Source organism: Lepeophtheirus salmonis, chromosome 13, assembly GCF_016086655.4.
Source record: "Lepeophtheirus salmonis chromosome 13, UVic_Lsal_1.4, whole genome shotgun sequence".
In the NCBI taxonomy this organism is placed as follows: Eukaryota; Metazoa; Arthropoda; class Copepoda; order Siphonostomatoida; family Caligidae; genus Lepeophtheirus; species Lepeophtheirus salmonis.
This window is the reverse complement of record NC_052143.2, coordinates 32,719,875-32,746,411: the sequence shown is the minus strand read 5'-3', so window position 1 is coordinate 32,746,411 and position 26,537 is coordinate 32,719,875. Positions and strand designations below refer to the sequence as shown.

Below are 26,537 nucleotides of genomic sequence, written 5' to 3'. Positions count from 1 at the left end.
TAGATTTATGGCAACAAAATTGTGTTTTTTTTAGAGACAGAAGTTCTAGAGAAAAATTGTCCCAATAAGGCGCATATATTTACTCGAATCCCCGGACTCGTATTTAAACCGGGAAATGAGAAAAAGATCAGAGGGATTCGTAGTCGCCAGGAATGTGAAAATAGTTGCCTTCGTGAAACTGAATTCACTTGCCGCTCTGCAAATTTTGAGAAATCTACAAAAACATGTTCTTTGAGTACGTACACAATACGAATGATGTCAAATAGGACAGTGATCAACAATAACATAAATTATGAATATCTGGAGAATAATTGTTTAAGAGGTAGAGATAATTTCTTATCAATAAAACTTCTGTCATTTCTTGAGTATTGGACGTTTTTTAGGAGGAAATCGGTGTGAAGGGATTCCTCGGTTTGTCGTGGAAAAAAATAAAGAAATGCCAAAGAATAGAGATTTACTTAGTTTCCACAATATTGAAGAGGAGGAATGTAGAAAAATTTGTCGGGATGACAAGGGGTATGTTATTTGCTATTCTCCCTTATCTATATAGTATATACACTAATGCTGTTTTAAATGGAAAAGGTTCTCCTTTTTATTGCAGTAATTTATTTTCTCCCCCACCCAAAAAAATAAATCAATCATATAATAGGCAGCTGATATTCAAAAGGGTCTTAATTCAGTAATACTTAAGGATAATAGAAATACAAGGTTAGACTTGATAATGTAATCGGGCTTGCTAGAATTTTCAATTTGATGTATCGTACCGACTTCTGTGCAAGAAAGACGGATTTTTACAAAACACGCAACCCCTCACACACAATGACGTCAATATTAAAAAACATGGTGGAAGTCAAACATCAGTCGTATATGCGTTATGGTATAGCCTTATATTTCTATTAACCTTGAGTCCATATGTTTTGCACAGATCCAAAATCCCATTTCTACCTATAGGCTAATATCCAAGTATACTCGACGCCTCAAGTGGATAAATAAATTATCGTGTAGCCAACTATATTTGGACAAACATTGATAACATGGTCCTAGTTTTGCGACTTAATTTACCACAGCGTTACCTCAAATACCTTGTATGTCGTTATCAGCTGTCGATGTTTCTTCTACTTTGTGCCTAATTAGTGTTTGGGCCTTTTTTCTGTTTCTTTTCGTACGAAAGATTGTATGATATAGGTAACGACGTGTTATAGCTGTTGGTGAATAATCAATTATTCACAACTATGGAATGATTATTTAATCATTCTTGGAAATTTTTTCAGCTTAATAAGAACAAATTTTAATTCAACCAATCAACATTCAGAACAGATATTAAGAGAAAAGAAGTTGAAAAATCTACAGCTGACGACGGATTAGGCGCCATTGTTTGAGACACAATTAATCAGACATACCTATAAAATGCCCCCTACTGTGAAATGGGATTTTCACCCCTTGTAATATCTAGGGTAATGAGAGGAACTAGGGCCCTGTTTCATATATATCTTTGATATTATGTATGTATAATAAAAAAATTATATTAATCACTGATATGTAAATGTATTTCATTCATAAAGGGAATTACCGTTTCTTTGTCACTCATTTCATTATAACGCAATCGAAAAGCTTTGTCTTTTATCAGAAGATTACTTCTCCGACGAAAACAATGGGATTGTTACATCCAGATCCTTATCTTATCATGAATTAGTATGCATTCAAGGGGGTGAGTATTTATATATACGATAAAGTCAATCGTTAATAATAACGAAGAAGACTTTTTTTTACAACCAACACAAATGCAATGTTAATTAATTATTAATACTATTATTAATGGACTATTGACTTCAGGTGAGAACATGGAATGGGATCGAAAATCTAATAATATAGACGACTCTTTGATTAATGTCGATGATGATAATGCTGATGATAACGACTCCAAAAACTCTTCTTCTGACCAAGCATTTGAGCTCTTTCGTAACTACAATATCGATACGACATTTTTTTCTAATTTTGATGACTATAACCTGGGAAGATGTTTAGATGAATGTCTTCATAGTGAAGACAATTTCAAGTAGAGAATAGAGAAATTCATTACTGTAACATAAACGCACAGCCTTTTCTTTCTTTTTATAAGGTGTAAATCACTTGTGTTTAATCCTAAAACACTGGAGTGCCGAATGAGTCGAAGAAATAAGGAAGGAACAAGGCTATTTTTTGATAATGACTTTAACTATTACGAAAATTTGAAATACTCAAGTAAAAAAAACAACAACATAATATTCTTTAAGTAAAAATCATTGCAAAATTTGTCAACGGAATAGATACATATCATGGATTCGTTGACATTTAATTACCATCTTTTGATCGTCACTGATCAGCAGAAGTTTACAGCAAATCAAGGATCATCAATTTCTAGTAGTGTTATAAACCTCAAAGCAGTTTTTTGATTTGATTTATTTAGGATTGTGTTACGTTCAACTTGTTATAAAGTACATCTAACAATACGTTTATACTTAATGTTAATATCGTATAAGGTTTTAATTTTTGAATTCTAAAAATAATCATCAAATTCCAACCTAAAACAATGTGAGAATGAAGAAATCATTACTAAGTGTGAAATGGCTTCATTTAATGCTTAATTAGCATAAACCCCTAATATAAATTGTTGATCGCTGCTTTGCTCCACATAAAGTGTTGAAACTGGTCCCACAAGGCAATTATGATTCATTCATGATATTCTATATCAATTCTTTTTTCCTCTTTTCTATTTTCTCAACAAATCTTTGACTACAGAACATTATTATATAATATAGACCAACTATATATTTCTATATACCTATATTTTCCTTTAAATCAGAATCCTCACGACAAAAGAACTTTAAATGGTCTAAAAGTTCAGAATCTAGACATCACACTTTAGGTAAAGATTTTATTTTTTTACTCTTTATAAGTTCAAATATCAGCGGTTAAAAAATTGAAAAGGTTTTGTTAGATTATAACTGAATATATGTTACGATATTTTTTGATTTAATTGATCAATTATCTTAACTTAGGCCAGTTTCCTATCCAAAAGGGAGACAATTCCTATTACTACAAGTATGAAGGGGCGTATCAGTCCTCAATAGGAAATAATAATCGAGGTAATTATAAGTTTGAATATTCCAAAAATCAATCTAAATATATTTTTTTTTCGAAAGGGGCAACAGGGTGGAATCAAGGTACGTAGCGAATAAATTTAGTGATTTTAGCTTAAAAAATAAATTAATCTCTATTATGTTCACAGATGAGGATGACAGTCATCGTAAGAATTGGAATAACGATCCACATTGGAATAGGAATCCAAATTGTAATGAACAAAATATTATTCTTTTATTTGATTGATTTTTAACTCATTTTATTTGCATAAACACACAGACAACCATCAGAGCAAACCCTGGAGTAAACGTAAGTTCTAGACATTTGCATGCAGTAAATAATTCTTTTTGGCTTAGTTATATCTTCACAATTTAAATATAAAAAGGCTTTAAGTGCTATATCGAGCTATAAATTTTGAAACTTGACTTGTTAAAAGATTTAACTTGACTTGGATATTGTACTGGTTTCTTCCTAAAATGGGTGTATATCCAAACTCATCGACAAAATGGTACTTGTACTTGAAGAAACTACAAGTACTTTCAATTCAAAGATTATGTAGAGCTAATAGTGATTTAAAAGGTCCAAAGAGATCATTATTATTAAGAAAATATAGGTACGAACCAAACTTCTCGGAGGATAGGAATGTACTGGGTCTTAAAAAGATAGCATAAATAAGATATAGGTACTGGAAAACTAGAATATATTTGAGTAAGGTGTACAGACTAGGGATTGGGACAATTACATTTAAATGCCCATTAGTCAAGTACAAGTACTTTATTAAATTTTAAGTACAAGTAATATGCTCATTCTTCGAGGTATTTAAGTAATTTACAAGTACCTGCAATGTATTCAAGTAAAATTTAAGATACTATTAAGAATATATTTACTTATTTTTCTGTCTTAATCCCATTTTATAAATGCATCTACTTTTATCGGAAGTAAATTACTGGAATTTAGCTTAGAAGTTCCTTGCAAAAAAGACAATTTATCGTTAGAAATGGAGAAGAGAGATCTAATCATTTTTAGCGTATGACTCCATCTTGTTATATCGTCGAGAGGATGTCGCTTTTCATCTTTCAACAAATCAGTAGCAATTGTAGATTTTCTAAGCAACACAACTTGATAATACGTTCAGCTGTTTTACAAAACATTTTACAACAAAATAAGTGAAACGTTTTTCATGATTTTCATTCAAAAGTATTTATGAATACTTAAATATTTATAAGTATCACTTTTGAAAGTATCCCTAATCGTGTTGCATTACACTTAAGTACAAAGTAAGTATCTGCTAGGGATATAGAAAATACTCTATATCCCTAGCAGATAAATAAGTATTATCGTTCCCTACTGAATTTGGGAAAAAAATGGATCATGTGCTCATCGTTTTGCCAACAGTTGTAGATTTAGTTCTGTTGTATCATTAATTATTCTATAAACGAACTACACAACCTTCATTAATTCTCAAGGTGAATTCTGCAAAAAGAAGAAAAAAATAACTCAAAAAACTCATCTCGCAATTATTTTTATTTCATTCTCGTAACCGACTAAATTTGATCAAAAATTGATTATGTAAACATAAATAAATTAACAAATAAACGCCTGAACAGGAAATGTTTGAACGGGTCCAAGCCTGGTTATGAATTTTTGAATTCTTTCTTTTGTAGTTTATGCTTATTCTTTAAATTTGCGTAAACAAGCGTGAGCGGATAGCTTTCTCATGTCCAAATGTTGATGTAAAATATTATGTACCCGTTCATTCGAGATGCCCACAGCACTAGTAATCTCATGCATCTTTACTCTTTTGTCATCCATCACCATAACATGGATGTTAACAATGATTTCTGGAGTAGTACCCTTAACAGGATGTCCAAGACGTGCAGCGTCACTTGTGCCCATATGACTACTAGGAAATTTTTGAAACCACTTGTGAACTATTCTTATCGAAGGTGTAGAGTCCCCATAATGTTTATCAAGCTTCTTTTTAGTCTCTTGAGGCATTTTGCCTGTCATAAAGTAATGTTTAATCAACACACCAAATTCTTTTTCGTCTATTTTTGAAAATTCTGTTAATTTTGTTAAATTCTTCAACCGCACTTTGAAACCACTTATAAAGCGTTCTAATCGAAGGTGCAGTGTTTATCAAGCTTCTTTTTTATCTCCTGAATTGTTTTGACTTTCATAAAGGGATATTTTAATCAACAAACAAAAATTTCGTCCATTTCTTGAAAATCACTCCACTTCCTCGTTTCAAACGAATGCCAAACAGAACTAAATAGACCGATCTGGCTGAATGTTGGCGTGTGTTCTTCCAAGAGAAGTTATTGACTAAATATAACCTCGATATGAGCCAGTAGTGCCATCTCTCGGACTTTGCACAGACTTTTCAAACGACCCTCGTATTATATTCTATTTTTTTATGACATTTCTTTTGGAGAAGGTCAATAATCCTTTATGTTCATTTTTTTAAAATTGCGTTCAGGTTTCATTGGATAACGGTTGACTACGAAAATCATTTTTATTTATGTTTTTAAAATAACCTTTAGTAATGAATTTTTTTAAAATGATATCCAGTGTGAGACCCTCAGTCAACACACTAGTTCTGGTGTAAGTCCCACCAAAAACCGCCCGTATAATTAATGATGGTGCACTTGATACTTATGCTGAGAGACTTAAACCTTACTTGAGACTTGCAAAAGCGATACTGCCTTACCACTTGTAGTTCATATCATGCAACACCCTATCAAGTCATATATTAAGCTTTTTATTGTTCCTTATGTTATACAATATCTTTATTAATACGATTAGGTAATTTTTTTATATTGAAATAAATACCAACATTGCCAAATATTTTATTAAAGAAACAAACTACTGCTTATACAATGTATTAATTCAATTATTATAATCATCTTAAAAAGATAAGAAATTTTACTAATGATCATGACAATAATCTTCGAAATCTATTATGAAAGAGTTTAAAGAGAGCAAATTTACTTATTTACAGCTAATAACAATCCTCTCCCATATCCTCCTGGAAGTCAACGATATCCTGGACATCCATTGAGTAGTCCATCTCAAGGGTGGAACTCTGGTTAGTAAAAAAACATTTTTTTTCGTTATTTTCAAGTTTACATACTTTTTAAATATTATGTAGCCTAGTTACCCATTTATAAATAATTATTAAACCTTTTTTGAAAACTTAATTATAGTTATTGTATATATTTTTTCTTTTTTGGGCCTAGTTCCTAACAATGATCCATCCCAAAATGCCTACGAATATAACGGAAATAGTCAACATTCAGGTAATGATATGGAAGCAAAAATTATTTTAATCATTCATATGAGTGATTAATTATAATCGTTAATAAAATTATTTGAGTAATAACTTAAAAGTATTTATATAATTCATATTTGATTAAAGGTGGTGGCAGTCAATGGACTTCAGCCTCGGGAGGTGTCGATCTTTTTAATCAAAATAATAAACATGCATCTCAATTTGTCCCTTCTAATGAAAAAGAATGGACTGATCCTTCCGGGTCCAATGGTCATTAAACATATTTTTTCCCATTTGTCTTCCAATTAATTACCATAAATATTTTAGGTGGATCTTACTATGATAGCAGTCATCCATATCAAACGTCACATCCGCATCACCCTTCACAATCTGATCATTCCATAGGTGACCACTCAGTAAATCGTCCAGGTGGATCTTCTTTCTCAAGTGTATCGTCTTTCGCCAGTCATGGTTCCAACTCGAATACAGGCGGTTCAGGTGACTCTGGATTTATTAATCATGGAATATCATCCGCTCCTGGACATAATAGTCCACATTCAATATCTGATCCACATTCTGTATATAATTCAAATGGAGACAAATCTCCATCTGTAGAGAGCTCAAATGCCCACCATGAAGGAGGATATGTAAATAATAATAACAATCCTAATGGTGGTGGCTTTATGTACCAATCCCATGGAAGTTCTTCATATGATCATAAAGGCTCAAAGAGCTCATCTTCGAATAGTCAGGGCGGATTTGGACAAAATGGCCCATCAACCTCATCAAATAATTTAGATGGATCTCGACCTGCGTCACACTTTCACGGATCAAGTGGATCTTCTCACGGAAATACCAATTCATTTAGTTCAACCTCATTTCAAAACCATGGTGGATTCGGACATAGAGGACAAAATATAGATGGATCTGCCTCACATTTCCATGGTTCAAGTGGCTCTTCTCATGGAAATACAGGGACTAATTCATTTAGACCACATGTTGGATCTTCAGTCCCATCTAATCACCAAGGAAAATTCTACAATGATAATTCAGGTATTTCTTTAGGAAATACAGTGAGGAGACCAAGATGCGATCCAGGATTGGATAAATTTAAACAAATCAAAAGTCGAACGCAACTCAAATCTGAGCATATTAAGTTAAAAGAAGCAGTCAACTCTCTTAGTGAATGTGAAGAGCTCTGCATTGAAACGACGTCCTTTCAATGCAAATCGTTCAATTTTGTGTTAGTAATTCAATTGTTTATCGTAGATTCTTTAAAAAAAAAAATAGTAATTGAGTAAGAAATATGTTAGTTAGTAGCTTTCCCTAAAAATTATTTGGGTTTTCCTGTATATCTGTTGTTTTTTTTAGAATTTTCCAATTTCATAATATATCTTTTTTTTAATTTTTTGTAGATATATAATTCACTAATACTAGCTGATATGAATAATTCGGAACTAGCTAAATGTTGAATTTACTTTAATATAATTATAACGAAAAATTACTTTCTTCCCCATAGATTTGGGTTCTCACCAAAAAGATCAGACAACTGTGAAATAAGTGATTTCAGTCTAGAATCAGCAGATTTAAATGATCCAAACTTTTTTCAAACGTCAGATTTGCATGATTTTTATATGCGAGAGCCTCGATCTCAGGACTGCCTTGATGGTAAATTATTTGTTTTGTTACTTGGACTTAAATAAATCATGATAAAATGTAACTTTTTTTTAGTTTCTCAAACATGTACCGAAGATGAAATGGTCTTTACTCTCAGAACTCCATCCGGCTTTAATGGCCGAATTTATACTTATAGACATTATGACAAGAATAGATGTTTTATAAGTGGCACTGGTGGGAATGCCCATGTATTAAAAATTCCTGGAGCATCTGGTTATCCTAACTGTGGTACTGTTAAGGTATAAATATAGTTGATTAATTTTCCAAATTGGATTGCCTCAAAATCTGCTTGGTTTCAAGTATGGAAATACTCAAACCAATGTTGTCATAGTTCAACACAGCGAGCTTGTTCAGACATCTAGGGATGTTATATACAATTTAACATGTACTGTACAAGATCCAGGAGAGGCTGTAGTTACTTCTGGATACATTGGGTCAGCTTATATTGGATCAGGGTCCTTCGGTGGGGGTAGCAGTGGCGGCGACGATGGAAACGAAGGAGGAGGCGGTAATAATGGAAATGGTAGCTGGAATTTTGATAATGGGTTAAGTGGAGGAGGAATCAGTGGGGGTGGATCAGGGTAATTAGTGATTGATCTATATCTTATACCAACTATTTCTATATGTTTAAACATCAATAGATTTGGGAGGCCGATTCCGATTGAATATCTTCCTGCAGAACACACATTAGACTCAAGAGTAAGACTTGTTATTAGTTATCAGGGACGTCCTACGACCACTATTGCCGTGGGTGATCCGTTAGAATTTAAAATTGAGACACAGGATGGGGAAAATTTAATAAGGGATATTTTTGCTACAAATGTTATTGCCAAAGATCCATATTCCCAAAGGGCAATCCGTCTAATAGACAATCGAGGGTACATTTGGGGAATAGTATATATATAATTTGCAAATATACCTAACTATTTTAACCTTTTAGCTGTCCAGTGGATCCAGAAGTATTCCCTGCCCTTGGACTCTCCAGATCAGGAGATGGACTCAGCACTTATTTCCATGCATTTAAGATTCCGGAATCCAACTTTTTGGTATTTGAAGCGAATATTAGAACATGTCGAGGAGGTTGTCCACCGGTATTGATTTTTTCAAGCATATTATGTAATGTATCATTAAGTAGGTTTCTTTTTTGTTTTGTTTTTTGCCTTTTTGGAGGTTTGCCTTAAAGAAGTTGGGGTAACTTTTCAATTGCTTCATGTGTGCTTATCACCATTACAGGCCTTAGCTATCAATTTAACCTTGGTAACATTAAGTTTTTAATTGAAATATAATCCTGAAAGTTTCAATTTTAAAGAAAATAGTTATATACAATCCTTTGACCCCATAGGTCGAGTAAAATGAATTGATTTAAAAAAAATGAATAACTTATCTTCATATAAAGACTCATACTTTCATTTTGATACTTCATTATGTTTAATTTTACACTTTTGTGTAAAAGTCCAATTAAAAGTGGAATCATCGCCATTTTTTTTATATATATAAACAAATGAAATTCGTTAGATAGCTCCTGAAACTATATAATTTACTGTATTTAAAGTATTTACTGTAATTTTTTTAAAGCATACATAGATCGCCCAAAAACATAGAATCACATAAATATATTTAATGAAACTTCTACTGATTGATAGCCATATTTGGGCTACATTTAAGTGTTAAAGTATTAATATCATAATTTTTTAAAGTGAAGAGCTATGAACCATAAACTGTAATGCACCCATTTGACCCCCACTTTATTTACAGAGTTCTAAATTCTAAGCATTTTCTGCTGTGTGAGTTTTCTTTTGTAGTTTGCAATCTGATAAGTGTTTTTTATCATTTAGAGCTATTATAATTATTATTTAATTCTTGAAAAGGGAACTTCTAATTATAAAATAACCAAGTACTCATAAAAGGGCAGAGAAACACTGAGAATGGGTTTTGTATTAATAAGTAGTTATGTAAATCGTGTGATTTTTTTAGCTGGGCTAAAGAATGAACTTTCTATTCCTCAACAGTTATCATTATTATTTAAATCCTGAGTAGAGAACTTCATTTCCTAAATAGATTCTATTATATTCAAAAACCTGATTGAACATTCATGTGTGCTCAAAAAAGACGAAGAGTAACTTAGAAGATTTATTGCAGAGTTATAATTGTAAGTCCTTGTTGGAGTTAGAAAAGAATTGGGGACTGGCATTGCAGTAATTCTTGGTAATGTCCTTTTTTATTTCAGTCCTAGGACTGACCGCCTTATCAGTCTTTTTCCCTCCGCATCTTTCAGTCTTTTTTTTTTATTTATCAGTCCGATCTTTTTTACCATTCAACGATCCTAAGGACTGATATATCGATCTTTCAGTCCTAAGGTCCTAGCTATCCTATTATTTTCTTCACACCTAGCTAGGATTGAAGAATATAAACATAAAGAAAATGGTGAATGATAGCTAGATAGTAGTTTCTATTAAAGACCAATAAGGACTGGTCCTAAGACTGACAAATTTTATTAGTACCGGTGATTGGAGCTAATCAAATGAAACGCCATGAGAGATAAGCTACACACATTCCAAACATTCCTCAAATTTTCAGGGTTACCATATCATTTTAGGTATCTTTTTTTCTCTAAATACTAAAAGTGCTTATAATTTACAAATTTATCTATTTATGAATTACAAAGTTTGAATATGTTATAAACTCTTAAAGGTTGACTGCCATGGCGCCAGAGGAAGACAATTAAGCTATGGTAAACGAAGAAAAAGGGATGTTGGCGATCAAAGGAATGAGACAGAAGAAATAGACGATAATGACATTGGCATTAAAGAAATGTTTAAAGTCTTTGACACACGAGAGGATATACAAAAAATCGAAATTGAAGAGAAAGAACCAATTGTCGAAAAAATTAAGCCTGTTTTAAATGAATCTGACTGCAAAAATAAGGACAGTAACGTAGCACTCATTGTTATAATCGTCATTTTGCTCCTTCTAATCACTACCTGCATTATTTATATATTTTCTGTATTGCGAACTCGCCGTAATCACAAAAATAATAATGTCTCAGAACTCATTTCTGTGCCGGACAATAGTAGTGGATCCTTGGAATCAGCAAGTAATCTTAAACCCAGAAGGTAAGATCATAGTTATAAATAGTCCTTATTTTTACAAAACAATAATTTTCCTCCTTTTTCTCAGATCCTACTTCTATTGCGACCGGCGAAATAACAAAAGAGACAATTTACGTTTTCAAGATCCAAGCGAACCGATATATACTGATCCGACACTTTTTGAAAGATCTTTGAACAAATAATGATGGGAATTGTATAAGCAATGTTATGTGCTATTAGGAAATATATTACATATTATCATAAATAAAATTTTGTATTTTTTCAAAATATAAGAAGATATTTTGTAATATTTCGTAAACTTAAAAAAAAAAACCAAGTTAAATAGAAACATATATTTCATAATGCTCATCTCTGTAATCATTATTAATAGAAATAACCTTCAATTTTTACAGCCTAAATGTTTAAATTATTGCATATTGTCAATGTCCTTCATGTGATAAGTTAAGTGTAGGTTTCATCATTACTCCCTCTTTGGGATTGAAGTTTTGCATTTATTTTTTAGCAGAAGTATATTTCAGAAAGAATAATATTGTATTGCACCCGGTGTGACGTTCTCTCAATCTTTCCTCCAAAAAGAGAAGGGGACAAGTACTCAAAAATCAGTTGTAGCCCATTGGTTATGATAGGGTATCAGTCCCCTCACCCATTTCAGTCTTTTTTTATCGGTCCGATCTTTTTTGCCATTCAACGGTCCTAAGAACTGATACATCGGTCTTTCAATTTTTTTCTTTTGTTTTTTCTTCACTCCTAAGAATATGAGATCTAAGAAAATTTATAATGATGGCTAGAACGTATAATAATACATTCTAGTCACACACTTCTTACTTTTAATTTCAGTTATCTTGTCTCTTTGAAAGTAACTAAAATAACGTAGCTATTAGCAAGGTATATTATATATAGAATTTCTTCTATATACCTTGGTTAGTAACTACCTTACTTCAGCTGTTGTAGTTTCCATAAAAAATAATAATTAAGGACCGGTCCTAGGAATGATCAATTTTATTAGAACCGAACTGATAGAACGGCAGTATTTTTAGATTTTTAGACCGATCCAACACTAACACCGAGCAATCTTCAAACTTTATTTGCATTCAAGATAAGAAGTTTTGTGGTCGTTTAAAAATATAGTTAAGCATAATCAACGGCCGAAATATGAACCATGGGTGGAAGTATGAAACGCGTACGACGTTCTTTCCACAATTTTATTTTATTTATTTTTATAATATACCATGAATAGGGATTCTTCATAGGGGTGCAATTCACCCCCATAGAGAAATTGTGGAACCTTAAGGGGTGAGTCGTAAGCGGAGTAATTCTAAGAAATAGTGAGAAAGCAAGGTTATTAATTATGTCTGAAGAGTTAATAATATATTTATGATTAGAACAAAATAGTAATATACGCCTTTTGACGGACCTTTAAATATATCGATTTTCTTATTAGATTATGAACGACGACTACAAGAACATTACACTAATAACAAATATGAATATTATGCCTCATTAGAAGATAATATTATGAGACTTTCCGGAAGTAATCAACAACTGTAGTCATATTCATATCGCTTTTAGAGTGCGTGTATTTCTTAACTCTACACATTAAGTGAAGTTGATATTATGAATTATGTAGATTATTCAGTTGTATAGTTCCATATCATGGGTTCAATATAAGAGTAAATTGTATAGATTTAATTTGAAATTAATGCAAAAGTGGATAATATAAGTAGAATAAGTTCATCAACCTTTAGAAAGCTCCGAGTTCATAATTATTATATATTTTTAAAAAAATGTAAAAATATGGTCCCATTGACGAGTATGAATCGTGGCCCATGTTGAAAAGCAGGGTGCTTCCATAAATTATAATAAGAATACTCTCAATTAATAGTAAATATAAGCAATGACAGACGTCATTGACATATCCCTCAGAATTTTCATTAATAATCCACGGAATGGATTTTGAAAATGACGTCATGTTATATACTTTTAATGTAGTATTTAAACTCTTCTCTCTGATTTAAACATGGAATTTAAATCCATATATTATGTACAAGTTGCGATTTTGTACAAGTTGTAACTTGTATTAGTAAATTATACAAGTTGCAAACAAAAAATGAGATGAATAATTTTAATTGAAGGATTTACAACACCTTGGATGAGGATCATACAATTACTGAATATTTTAGGGATGATCGATATACTAATGGTGTAATTTTTGTCTATTTTAATATAAATGACTAAAATATAAATATTATGTGGCACAATGTAAAGTTCAAATGCCCAGAGTTACATTAATCATAATTACATAATATCTAACCATGTAGTTTTAATAGGTCAAAATCAAATGATAGTATCAACGAATATATAGTACAGGGCCGTACGCAGGCCTTTATTTTGGGGTAGACTTTATTTTAGAAGACTCACAAAACTTTTAGGAAAAAATTTTAAGAGGTTTTTTACATTGAAATTTTTATCTAAAAATCCATCATTTTATATAGAGTTGACGAGAATTTTTTGTTATTAGAAGGCTACTATAGGTACTCCAGTCCAGCTTCTGCGAACGCCCTTGAAGGATAATTGAAATTAAATAATGCATTTTAAGACGAAGAAATTGAAACTTGTACAATTTACTTATACTAGTTGCAACTTGTACAGACATTGCAACTTGGACACAACATATATACATGAAACTGCTTGATCGAGCGCTCAGAGGAGGCCCCTACTACTTGTAGTAGTAGTAGTAGTTGTACTGTACGGGTCGCCTACAAAAAAAAAAGAGAGAAAAAGAAGGGAAAAGGGAACTCACACACACACACACATAAAGAGGAAGATAAAGAAAGAGAGACGATTGAATGGAAAAAGAGAGTGAGTAACTGCTCCTGCAGGAGTGAGAGTAAGCAAGAGAGAGAGAGAAGAAAAAATTAAATGAATATAGAATAAAAAAAGGTAAGTAAAAAAAGAGGAAGAATAGAACTGACTCTAAAATGGCGTCGCATTTTGATGAACCGAATCGAATAATAATGTAAATCCGTTTTAAAGTGATAGAAAATATTACTCTGAGATTACTTTTAATTGCCTCAAAATGAATACCGTCAAAGGAGAAGGTGAGACTTTTATTTTCTTATCTAATGTTATGTGAATGTCGTGTCAAATTCTTGTTCCGTCCATTAATTTTTTGACATCTTGATCGGGGTTCGTTCTTTTTCTTCTTGACAATTGAAAATTCCTTCCTTATTTAAAGGAACTTGTGATGGGTTGGAAGTCAAAATGCGTCTCCGTACCCTGTGGATATCCTAGTCCCTTTGTTTGAAATCATGTTGAAGCGAGGTAATGATGTATATGACTCCCTATATAATTGGAATGTGCACTCGGTAGAGGACAAACCTCCTCCTAGGCTCATTTCTACTCAATTCCACCTTTTACTATATCAAACATAGATATGTGCCTCAATTAATTAGTCAATACTAATCAATAAACAGACAAACATAAAAACAGGGGGAAATGATTGCATTCCAATTGTCATTTTGGGGCGCATGATTCTACAAATTTCCAATACATCGTCATTAAACTCCATCAAATGGATTTAGGAATAGAAAATGTCTTAATACCTGCATTGATTACTACTTGCTGTCAATGATAAACACTGCTGTTTGACTATAATCAAAGGAATATCTACTGAAAGTCCCTATGCAATGTCTAAATTTGTACAATTCTATTTTTTTTTATGGATTAGAGACAAGAAAAGTAGGATAATTATACAAAAATATCTTATTCTTTCCATTCTAATAGTTTATTTGTATCTTCAACATGGAAATAGCATATTTTTAATACATTTTAGGGTCAGATATATCATAAAACGAGGTAATAGGGAGATACATTTTTGATAGAAAGTAAAGCTTAAGTCATTTTATTAGTTTGTGATATATATTCATTATATATTCAAAAGGTTGTCATTGTTATATAAATTGGTTGTCTAGGCCCCTAAAATGAATGACATCAACAACGCTGACGTTATATGAAAACGCTCTATATGTCGTTTGAATACCAATTAGGAAATTGATTTTTTTTTTCACTAACAGAAAATATACATTTGACTTTCATTCGGAAAATTCCAAGTCTTTTTATTGATTTTGATGTCCATTATTTGATAGCATTCGACATTAGTGTATATTTTTCCTCATTAACATACATAGTTGATACATTTATACATAAAAAAATATTCTATACGATGACGGTAATTATAGATTGATATCTTTTTCTTTTATTACTCAATTTCAGAGACATTTGAGAAACAAGAAGAGGATCAAGGCGGGGGTGATAAAATGAATAGTATGGACGATTTCTCCATTTCAAGTAATAATTTACAAGCTTTGAAGAAAGAAAACGAGGATATAAGTGTTAATAATACCATATCGACGAATTCTGCATCTGAAAAAAATATACAAGAGACTCCCGATACTAAAGAAAAACCTCTGCCACCAGACTCAACTTTGTGTGATCCACCGCCAAAGGCGGATCTAAATGATTTAAAATCGTCTGTCAAAGGCCAATGGGTTGTTAATGTTGTTGATAAGTGTAAGTCTGATGACATTCAGAAACCTGAGAATAAAAAAGACTGTCATACTGAGAAGAAGGAGGATTCGGTCTCTTCCAAGTCCAAGTCAAGTTCTTCGTCCTCTCATCGACATTCAAAAAGTAGCAGTAACAATAGTAGTAGTCATTCTTCTCATCGTCATCGGCATTCCTCATCCAGAAAAACGACCAAAAGAGCTAATATCGGTATTCAGTGCAAACGAGGTGAAAGCAGAAAATCGGAAACGAGGCGATTTGGTGGATTTTGTATGTCAAATCCCTGCCCTTCTCTCTGTAATATTTTAAAGTACAAGTATGGACATTTAATGAGAGTTGAAATCTCACCGAACGGGAAAGGAAAAGTACTGCATATGTGGCAAGATGAAATTGATTCTCTCAATTTCTCGGAAACTGAAAAGGAAAACGTAGCCAAAGAATTTTTTGAAGTAAAATTATTGTTTCTTTTATATTATTGGGGTTGGTTCTGTTTGTGTGGTTTAAAGGGTAATGATCCATATATATTCACATTTGAAAACATATCCCAGCATTTTCATGCTTATCTTAGCTTTTGCATCTCTACAAAAAATATGTTTTTTGAATAGTAGGTTATAAATGTCAATATTTTTTTAATTATTATTAATATCACATATATGTGTCATTCCATGAGAAATTTTGACGCGGAAACGGATTTGACATAAATTTGTTATGTAGTATTATTAACAGTAGACAAGCTTAGAAATGCAATAACTGTAACTCAATCCAACCCTTGAGTTTTGAACCCTTAAAAATGGAGAAATTAGCATTGTTAAGAATATTTCTTAAGCAATATATGGTAAAACAATGCAATTATAGGCAATTACAATACATCATTAAAAAGCTATCGGTTAACAGAACTTAACAATACTTGTTTTATGATTTTTATTTATTTTTGCTATGAGAAAAAAAGAAAAGTAGATCATTATTAATTTTTTTTAGTTTTTGACCATTTAAAAAAAAATAATTATAAGTATTATTTATTATAAATTATTTAAAAAAAAAAAAAAAATGGAGCAGAAAAATTAATGGAATTAGGAGAAATGGGGTGATTAATAAACTTCATTTACATAGTATTTTTTGTATATTTATTATAGTTTCATATATAAGGTTATGTTCTATGAGACATTTTTTTTTGTGTACTATATAAATGAAGTCACACCATTATTCCTAATTCGATGAATTTTATACGCTATAGTCTTTAAAAAAAAAATCAAAGACCATGTTCTTTGAAAAATTTAAGGTCACAAACTCTTATTTTTTTCTTTGCAAAAAAAAAAAAGAATATATATATATTTAATATAAATTTTGTTAAGCTAACTGATAGCTTTTTAATGAAGTTTTATACTTGCCTTTAATTGCTTTGATTTACAATATAATGCTAATCAAATATTCATAACAGTCCTAATTTCTTCATCTTTAAGACCTCAAAACTCAGATTTGGATTGAGTCTAATATTTCATTTCTAAGCTGGTCTGCTGTTAATAATACCGCAAACCAAATTTTAGTCAAATCCGTTTCCTCGTGAAAACTTTTCATTGAATGCCCCCATACATCAATTGCAATAGCTTTTACCTAAATATTTGTTTTTATTATTGAAAGGTGAGTAATATTAAAATGTATCAATCCCTTAATCATAGCAATTACATTTTGGAAAAATACTTATATATTTTCTTCTTTTTTCTAATTCTTGAAAGAAATCCATATTTCCTAATAATTTATTATTTTTTCTGTATACAATTTTTCTTTCTTTTAATCCATCGATAAATGATTAAGTTTGATCAATTCTGAAAATCACTTATGCTTAACTTATATATATTTTTAGGAGGCTTTTTCAGAAGTTGATGGGTGGGCCAACTATTGCTGTGCCATTGTCCATGGATCGGGTAAAGCATTTCCTGATTTTTTGGAATTTTTAGGCGATAGTCATGGATCCCTCTCCATCAAACATGGTATAATAGGTCACAATAGAGACCTAGAAACAAATTATATGTCTCATTACAGGGACAAAGTCAGGGAAAATTACAAGTGTGGAACATTTAGATATGGACACTTGGATAACATTTCTCTTGTTGGTACTGTCGCTGAAGAGTCTGGTGGTTTTTTCCCTGACATCTTGGACATGATTGAAGATGATCCGTTTTTAAGACAGGTAATACTGTTGTGATAATGCACCTATGATATATCTTTGTACATTTATTTTATGATAGGTTATGCCTTGGGGTCCTCTATCAATCTTAAGCGATATGTCACCCACTAAATCGAATGATGGACCCATTTTATGGATGAGACCTGGTGAACAAAGTATCCCTACTGTTGAGTTAGGAAAGTCACCTTTGAAAAGGAGACGGTAATGATAAATATCCGCTGTGTTATCTATTGTATTTTATTATTGGTTTTTACTCTAGGAATGCTGGTATTAATGAACTACAAAATCTCAAGTACTTGCCTCGATCTTCTGTAGAGCGGGAAATTATGTTTGAAGATAGGACACCAGCTCATGCAGATCAAGTTGGGTTTGGTCTTGATCGTAGTACTACAGCAGCAGTAGGATTACTGAAAGCTATATCCTGTGATGAAAAGGTCAACATAAATCGATTAACAAAGGATACTGTTATGTTTCAAGCCAGTGATTTCAATAGATTGGTTGATAAGTTACAGCTGGATTTACATGAGCCTCCAATGTCGCAGGTGTTTATCATATTCATATCTTAATCAATGCGCAAGTATATCTATTTTTATCATACCTTAAAAGAGATCTTATGTCCTTTTTTTATTTTATTACAAATTATCAATGAAAAAAGACAAGTAACCTGAGTACGAAATATTTCAAATTATTTCTATTCTATTATGAAACCAGTCATGCTTTATTATGTATACTACTATATAAAATTATCATTCTTTTTTTAAATAGCATATACGAAAAAGTTATCTTTATCTAATGTTTTATTTTTCTCTTTTTAGTGCCCAGTTTGGCTTGACGAAAGTAAACTCAATCAACTTTCTCGAGAAGGGTTTCGCTATGCAAGAGTACAATTATCTGATAATGACATATATTTCCTTCCACGAAATATAATTCATCAATTTCGAACAGTTTCAGCCGTAACCAGCATTGGTAAGAGATTAAATATATTATTTTTAACAAGTTTTCAATGAAAATGTCAAAGAGTTATTTTTTATAAATAATTATACAAGGTTTTTGCACTATTGAATAATTTAATCAGTTAGTCAATCAATTTGTTGAAACTTTTCAGTATTTAGTGTATATGTTTACTCAAAAGTTTCAATGCATAATTAATACGTAAATGTTTTTCCTGTAAATTATATTATTCTAATAGTTCATTCTTTTTCTATCATTCTATATAATTTTATCAAAATTCAACACCTACTTAATGAGGAGAAATTTGAGATATTCTAATACTCTAATGTTCTATGTATTTAAACTTCCCAGGAAGCTTTTTTTGTAAGGCTTTGAACGGATTTTTAAGAATAAGAGTTCTATAATACAGATCAGAGATCCATAATATGTATCTTATTGCAATAAAATTTAATAATTCGCATCATAAAATGCATTTTAAAAATAGGTCAATTTTGATTGATTTTTGGTAAATTTAGTTTTTAATATTTATAAGAAATTTATAATAAAATAATTAATAATTTAGATATAAGGGGATGAAAACAAATTTATAGATACTTCATATTCAAAATAATTGATTAATTGATAGTTATAACTGATAAACGATTCAATTATCTCCCCGAATATTATTGTAATCTATATTCACGTAACCTACTTATATATATTTATATCTTATTATATTTAAATTTCTTAATAAATATGAAAAACTAAATTCACCAAAATAAATCAAAAACGACATTTTTGAAAGGCAATTTAAAAAAAAATTGAAATATAGTGTCTATTCTATAACTTCAGCTAGGATGTAAAGCATATATTTATATATTTTAGTTCAACTAAAATATATATATATTGGCTTCAAAGTAAGGTCATTAGTGGTTATATACATTTTTTATGAATTGTATTCAAGATAAAGTAATAAATAAGTCATTTTTCAATTCCTGAAATGTTTCTATCAATTTTATAATTTTGTTTGACATCTGTATAGTTCTTTCATGTCGAAATATGGCATTGAATCGTAGTTATACCCTAAAAACGTGATTTAAAAAAAAAAAAAAAAAAAAGGCATTAAAGGCCAAATCTTTTGAGGTTGGAAATTTTAACGGTCATATTCGTGTTCTACAGCTTAAATAACAGTAATAAATGTGGGGTTCAGTCTACGGGCCTAAATGTTGTTGCTAAATGTTGTTGCATAGTTTTAATAGTCCCGAATTACTATAATCCTAAGTATTTTAGAATTCAGATGACAAAAAACTGAGATCAATTTTGGATTCTACGCTCATAGATAAATTCGATTATTGTCTTCAATTCATTTGTACAAAATTATCCCCGCCCTAATTATTCCCCTGTGTAATATAACTGTGTCACATATCAAAACGAAGATATTTTCCATGAATTGAAACCACCTGTTCCTTTGGAAAGCATACTATTATACTATTAACCTGCCTGACAGAAAGATTTGTCTGTCCCAGACAGTCGGACAAATGTTAAAGTAAATCCCTGGTTGCAACTGTTCCCGGCTTTCCCAACTTAAAATATGAACATTGTGTGATTAAACAGCAAATCAGCTCTTTTATATATATATATATATGTACTAGAAATATTTCCTAGAATTTTCCTTGTCCCTGAAAAATTAGAAAATTGTATGACTACGTACAATTTGACTCATTGAAAGTTATTCGAAAGAGTGTTTATGCTATTTGATGTAGGTTAGAGCCCGGTTATTATTATTATGTATTTTTATCGTCTTACTAAGTTTTTAAAAAGGTATTTTGGCTAAACTTGTATAAAACAAAAAAAAAATATCATAGATCCTAATGGATATATAAAAGGTAGAAGCTTATTGAAAGGATTATACTTTTGAAGATATAGAACATAGAATAAGACTGAAAAATTTAACTTGTTTGTAATGTATTTATAAAAATGACATTAAAACATTTGATCAATGGCAAAACTAAATTCCGTATTGATACATTTAATTAAAGGGATTTGAAAGTAAATCAAAGTAAAATTTTGCCTTCAAAAATATAGACTTAAATTGATAGAATACCATACTTTGGAGCATTTTCTATGTAATATATCAAGATGCTTTTTACTTTGCTTCAGATGATAAGTGTTTCGTTCTTGGACATCTTATTTTGTTAATGCACATAATTTGTACTGTAGCATAAATTGTTAAAAACATTATCTGAAATAAATTTTCAATATTACTATGCAACAAAATTCAGCTCTTGGAACGCCCGTCGGCTCAACCCCCACATATATTATTATTATTTAAGCCATAGAACATGAAAATGATCTTTAAAATTTTCGATTGCTGTAGGTTTTGCCTTTAAAGCCTTTTTATAAATAAGGATTTTAGAGTATAATTTCGATTCAAAGCCATATTTCAAAATAAAATAACTATATAGATGAAAATTAAAGATAATAACAATTAATAAAAACATTCCTACATTCGAAAAATATAATTTATTAAGTTCTTTTTTATACGGTTCCTACAAAAGGGGTCTAATCATACAAAAATTAAATACAATGAAACATCTTATTTGGAAGCTAACATTTTTACTTCTTTTTTTTCAATTGTATTTCATTATAGCTAAAACTATAGACTAAACCTTATATTATAGCTTAAAAAGATTTGCTTTTAAAAAAAGTTCGATTTTCATGAATTTTTTTAGTTTAACTTATGGAATATTTAATCTAAGGTTGCGTAAAAATATTTCAAAATTAGAAATAATTAAGTAAATTATTTCACTATTTGTAAGAAGTAATGAATATTTTAGAGGCATGAAAAGTTCAGAAATTAAGTATAAATAAGTTGATAAGATTATTTTCATCTAATCAATACAAAATGATCAAATAGATTGGATATTAAATTGAATTATATTGGAGTTAATTTTTCTGACTCTAAAATATTAATTACTTATTACAACTAATCAAATAATTGACTTAATTATATTTAATTTCGAAACATTTTCACGAAACAGCATAGAGAATATGTCAATTTATTTTAACTTATACTTAATTAAAACTTATATTAATTGATACTAAATGTTTTACCTTTTTTTAAGCATGGCACGTTCGTTTAAAATCTTACTACCCTGTAAGCCAAGGTGGAACGGGACCAGAGCCATCTTCCTTGATAACAAGTGGCATCGGTAATTCCGGGAGTGAGAAAGAAAATGCAAGTGAAAAAGTCTTAATCGAAAGATCCAGTCCAGTGAAAAAAAAACGAAAAAATAATGAAACAGATTCTTATATAGACCCGGACTATTCTCCAAGTAGTGGGGTTGTGGGTGGTGGCCTTGCAGTAGTAGCAGCCTCAAATGATGGAAATTCAACTAAAACCTCAAAGAATAAATCTGATACCAAGATGATGAACTCTTCTACTTCTTCGTCTAAATCTTCAACAACCTCTTCGTCAAAAGAATCCTCCAAATCATCATCGTCGCATAAACGAGATGGAAAGTCTTCGTCAAAGTCGACATCATCCTCTTCTAAGGATATCCATAATCACCACAGCCATCATCACAAGTCTACAAAATCTCTACACAAAAATGACAAATATACAAGTAGTCATTCCTCATCATTGTCGTCGTCTAATGTGGGGAATAAGGAAGACTATTCTTTCAAATTGGCATCACCAGAAACATTGACTAGTTTAATTAAAGATGAAAAGCTTACATCGGAGCGAGTCAATGCTTCATCCCTCTTTCCTAACTCTAAAGGAAATAATAGACCATCACAACCACAGTCGTCACCCTCCTCCAATCCTCTCAAGACTTCATCATCATCTTCTACGACTGCTACTACAACAACACCTACACCCTCCATTGCCAAGGAGGATAAACCCTTTGATTTACTCGGAAGTATTATTTCTACTATGACCCCTAAAACACACAGTCAAACTGGTAATGGCGGTGGTGGACTTTTACAATAATATTACGTGTGTGTATTATTATTATTGTGTTCTTTGTTGAATGAAAAATCTCTCGTGTTAAAATTTTATATTTTAAAATAATATATTATCCACATACATACAACATACAAGAAATGGTTCTCCTCCATAAGTAATTTGAATACTTAGGCACACTTACGTACTACTTCCCCAAGTTGTAATCTTCATCTTCTTAATACTCCTTGCCATGGCCAGTCGGTTGTGTCAACAAGAAATAAACATGGGTTGGTCCATTTTGTGTGCTTGCTGCTGATCGATGACTGCTACAGTTATAACCACTACTCTGAATTCTACTTGTTCTCTCCACTCTACTACATAAGTCGCATTTTCCCCTCAAAGTAACGCAAATTTGTTTTGTCAGTGAATAATAATAACCATATTAGTACATATAGCTATATTTTTTATTAACTGCCTCAGCCATAAACACACACACACTTTGCACACTTCATATAAAATATATTAATAATAATGCCTTTAACTTATTTCTTCCATTTTGTTTTTTCCATGAGATTTTGGTTTTCAGTCATAAGAAAGAAGAGTATATTAGTTAATTATTATTTCTTAAATTGCAACACACTTGGAACTTCTCCAAAGACTCCCTCCCTTCCTCCCATCCCCTCTTGTATGCGAGTATTTATGGTTTTTTTACAATGGTATTCTAAATTCGATCTCTTGTTTTCTCTTTATTATTATATAATTATAATTATTATTATTTAATTTCCACCCTTCCTTTATTCTTTTTTTTTTTTTTTTTTTCATATTTTGAGTTATAGATGTACCAATTCTATATACATATATATTTGTTAGAATTCTCGTTTTTAGTGACTAATAAAACAAGCATAAAACTACTAAATATTCTAATTGATCTATATATACAAATTATGTCAATCCATAATTAAAGCCTTATCACTTTGTAATTACAATTTTATTGCTTCTGTATGTTATTAAGTAGAGAAAAGCGTTTATATTAGTTAGAATAATTTTCAATAATTATGACGTAGGAATTTTCTACGCCTCTTAGAAACTAGTTATTTAGAATTAGTGTTGGATCGGTTCTAGGACGATTTTCTAATCAGTAATCAGTCTCTACAATAGAGATAAAATACTAAAGGTAATACTAAGCAATATCAAGTGAAATCTTATGACGTCGCGACAGCAGACAAGAAAAAAAATAGTTGACCCACAACTATCAATAACATAGTATTTCTCGCTATAATTAAGCTCCAACAAATTTATAGTATTAGTATAGCCGTTGTAAAAAATATAGGCTTTAAGAAAAATAAATAGGCCTTTCAATCTATTAATGATAATGTCTTTTATTCACCTCCTGAATCAAAAAATTAACACTAATTGAATCTATTTCGAAATTTTGTGCAGGCATAAAATTATATCATTTGGAAATATGTGAAAGTAAGAAAATTCAAGGGACCAAAGTTTGGAGCATACTCACACATCTTATTCAATCTAAAATAATTAATTATTGTTTTTTAATTGAATAATAGCCAAGACAATTTCTCAACTCCATTATTTTTTTATTAGCCTTTATTTGGCATGGATTTAAACATTTATAATCTTATTATAATATAACACAATATACTCGAAAAATAATTTGTTAAAACATGTATACAAAGGAAAATTAAAAAGACCATTATAACATATGGCACAATCAAGAGTATTTAAAATAAATAATTTAGAACTAACATAAATTGGACGATGAACTAAAAATAAATAAATAAGAGTTTAAATCTTCAATAAAACATTTGCATAAAGATTAGCAATATGTCAAATTCCATCGAGGTTGTTTTCTTTTACTGTCTGTAATTTATATTGCGTTTTAATAATAATTGCATCAACTCTCTCATTATTTGAATGAGAGAGGAAATATTCTTTACCCAGTTGTTTATTGAATAATGTACTAACCATTTTAATAATGTCCCCATAAATTTTAGATAAAGATTTACATTCCCACAAATTATGATTGGTTGTTTCTTTTGAACATTGACAGAAAAAGCCAATTCTCCTTTTGTCATTAAAATAATTGGCAGGAACCTCTAGAGTCCCGGATTATATTCTGTATTTAAACCATCTTTCGCTCGAACTAAAAAACTTATTAGTGATCACCTTAAGGCTTTCTTGGCTACGTTTTTTAATGCTGCGTCGTTCCAAATATGCGATGCATGGTATCAAAGTTGGTGTTTACATACGTTTTCTCAAGTAGGAATTACTAGTATAACATGAAATGTTTGTTCCAAAAATAGATGAATAAAAGACAAAAACCATTTTCATTTTATTCATTAGACAATCTGTCAAGTTAACATCTGCAGCAATAACGGAATTTATGATACACACAGCATTTTTTTTAATGCAACCTCTATTTGGCATCTCCCAATGTAAAGATAATTCAAACTTTTTAACTATTTCAGTAGCACCATCACAAAACATTTTAAAACGCTCCGAGTATAATGGCAACACTATAAAAACAAATGTGGGCTTAGGTGAAATTCCACGTTGTTTAGCTTTAAGAATTCATTTAAATGAATTTTCCAATAGTAGTCATATTCCCATAACTTTTTAATCTATTAGAAGTTCAGAGTTTTCCATAGAAAAACGAAATCCACCCACCCAGGCCCCAAAGTTCAATGGGTTATGAACTCTTTGGTGGTTTATGTTTTCTTTTAGTCAATAATTTCAGGTAGGAATCTTCTAGCATAATATTTTCCTAGCGATACTGTTCTTGAAAGGTGGAACACGGAATAGATGCCTTACTTTAAGAATAATATAAATATTCCGTGCCCTGATCCTACCCCCATGCTTTTAAATTGAAAGAAGAGAAATAAGAAGTTGTTTTCCTAATTCTCTTACAAATCACTTTCCCATTCAATTCGAAATTTCCTTCGCCTATCCAAGATCCCACGAGGCTTGCCCTTGATTTCAATTTAAAATTAGGCCAAGCCTTTCAATGTAACCCGTTATAAGGACTAATAATTTCAGTTTTCTCTTCATTCAACAACAGACCAGATAGTTTAGAGAATGAAAATAAGACCCCAAACGTGTTTTTGATTGATTTTATTGTATTATGTACGGACTCCCGCAAAATATCATTTTTAAGTCGTAAGACTAACAAACTTGAGTGTGGCAACTCAAAACCTTGTATTCCATCTCTATGATCTATTTCTTGTATTACCCCTCAAGGCATATAATAAAAAGTATTAGGGTCAGTACGAACGCCGCTGTTTTTTCTGAAAAATATTCGAATTCTTTTTTGCATTTAATCATTGTACAAGTATGCGCTAATCCATCATTAATGTTTTGAAAGACTAAATAAAATTATATTTAAATTTTAAAATTGGAATAAAATTTAATATACTTCATAAAATAATCTCTTAAAAAATACTTTATTATAACCGATTGACATATCTACATTTATATAATTATAGTAATACATTATATTCAGGAAGTAAACATCCTTGCAAAATTGAACAGTATTCCATGGAACGTACGTTCAATGAACAGAACGCTGAATGGAATTGATTTCTTTTTTAGCGCTGAACGCTAAAAATGAGATTTTAGCGTTCCGTTCCAATAAGTCATAGTAATTTAGGGAGTTGGCCTCGGTATAAGTCTCCTAGAAATACGACAATTTTTAAAATTGGGTAGGCACCTAAAGCC

At 30.8% G+C, this 26,537-nt stretch overlaps 2 protein-coding genes across 5 annotated transcripts in view; both read left to right on the top strand.

The window, feature by feature from the left end:
• The window catches only part of LOC121128491 (uncharacterized), a 53,592-nt gene extending 42,072 nt beyond the window's left edge, over positions 1-11,520 (top strand). For 2 of the 4 annotated variants that reach the window (XM_040724074.2, XM_040724075.2), the window contains exons 6-26: positions 35-322; positions 384-516; positions 1,563-1,708; positions 1,834-2,056; positions 2,120-2,241; positions 2,843-2,905; positions 3,039-3,125; positions 3,183-3,203; positions 3,269-3,331; positions 3,400-3,429; positions 6,122-6,208; positions 6,360-6,419; positions 6,539-6,661; positions 6,719-7,634; positions 7,911-8,059; positions 8,123-8,307; positions 8,369-8,649; positions 8,710-8,946; positions 9,009-9,159; positions 10,760-11,181; positions 11,246-11,520. In XM_040724074.2, coding sequence (XP_040580008.1) covers positions 35-322; positions 384-516; positions 1,563-1,708; positions 1,834-2,056; positions 2,120-2,241; positions 2,843-2,905; positions 3,039-3,125; positions 3,183-3,203; positions 3,269-3,331; positions 3,400-3,429; positions 6,122-6,208; positions 6,360-6,419; positions 6,539-6,661; positions 6,719-7,634; positions 7,911-8,059; positions 8,123-8,307; positions 8,369-8,649; positions 8,710-8,946; positions 9,009-9,159; positions 10,760-11,181; positions 11,246-11,360 — 3,902 coding nt within the window. In that variant the 3' untranslated portion in view covers positions 11,361-11,520. Of the gene's footprint in view, positions 1-34; positions 323-383; positions 517-1,366; positions 1,503-1,562; positions 1,709-1,833; positions 2,057-2,119; positions 2,242-2,842; positions 2,906-3,038; positions 3,126-3,182; positions 3,204-3,268; positions 3,332-3,399; positions 3,430-6,121; positions 6,209-6,359; positions 6,420-6,538; positions 6,662-6,718; positions 7,635-7,910; positions 8,060-8,122; positions 8,308-8,368; positions 8,650-8,709; positions 8,947-9,008; positions 9,160-10,759; positions 11,182-11,245 lie in introns of those variants that run through there. The other 2 variants (XM_071893037.1, XM_040724076.2) reach the window with 2 other exon arrangements.
• Positions 11,521-14,004: 2,484 nt separating this feature from the next.
• On the top strand, positions 14,005-23,716 carry LOC121128493 (uncharacterized). Its single transcript, XM_040724079.2, has 7 exons — positions 14,005-14,276; positions 15,451-16,190; positions 17,603-17,929; positions 17,988-18,127; positions 18,186-18,468; positions 18,742-18,892; positions 21,982-23,716. The coding sequence occupies exons 1-7, from the start codon at positions 14,255-14,257 to the stop codon at positions 22,848-22,850; spliced, it is 2,532 nt and encodes an 843-aa protein (XP_040580013.1). The 5' UTR covers positions 14,005-14,254; the 3' UTR covers positions 22,851-23,716.
• The last annotated feature ends 2,821 nt before the right edge of the window (positions 23,717-26,537 follow it).

Excerpts from the sequence above, each read along its gene's own strand:
- LOC121128493 (XM_040724079.2), top strand. The coding sequence starts at position 14,255 with ATGAATACCGTCAAAGGAGAAG. Across the intron at positions 18,469-18,741 it reads ATGAGCCTCCAATGTCGCAG|TGCCCAGTTTGGCTTGACGA; the intron begins GTGTTTATCATA and ends TTCTCTTTTTAG. Across the intron at positions 18,893-21,981 it reads TTCAGCCGTAACCAGCATTG|CATGGCACGTTCGTTTAAAA; the intron begins GTAAGAGATTAA and ends CCTTTTTTTAAG.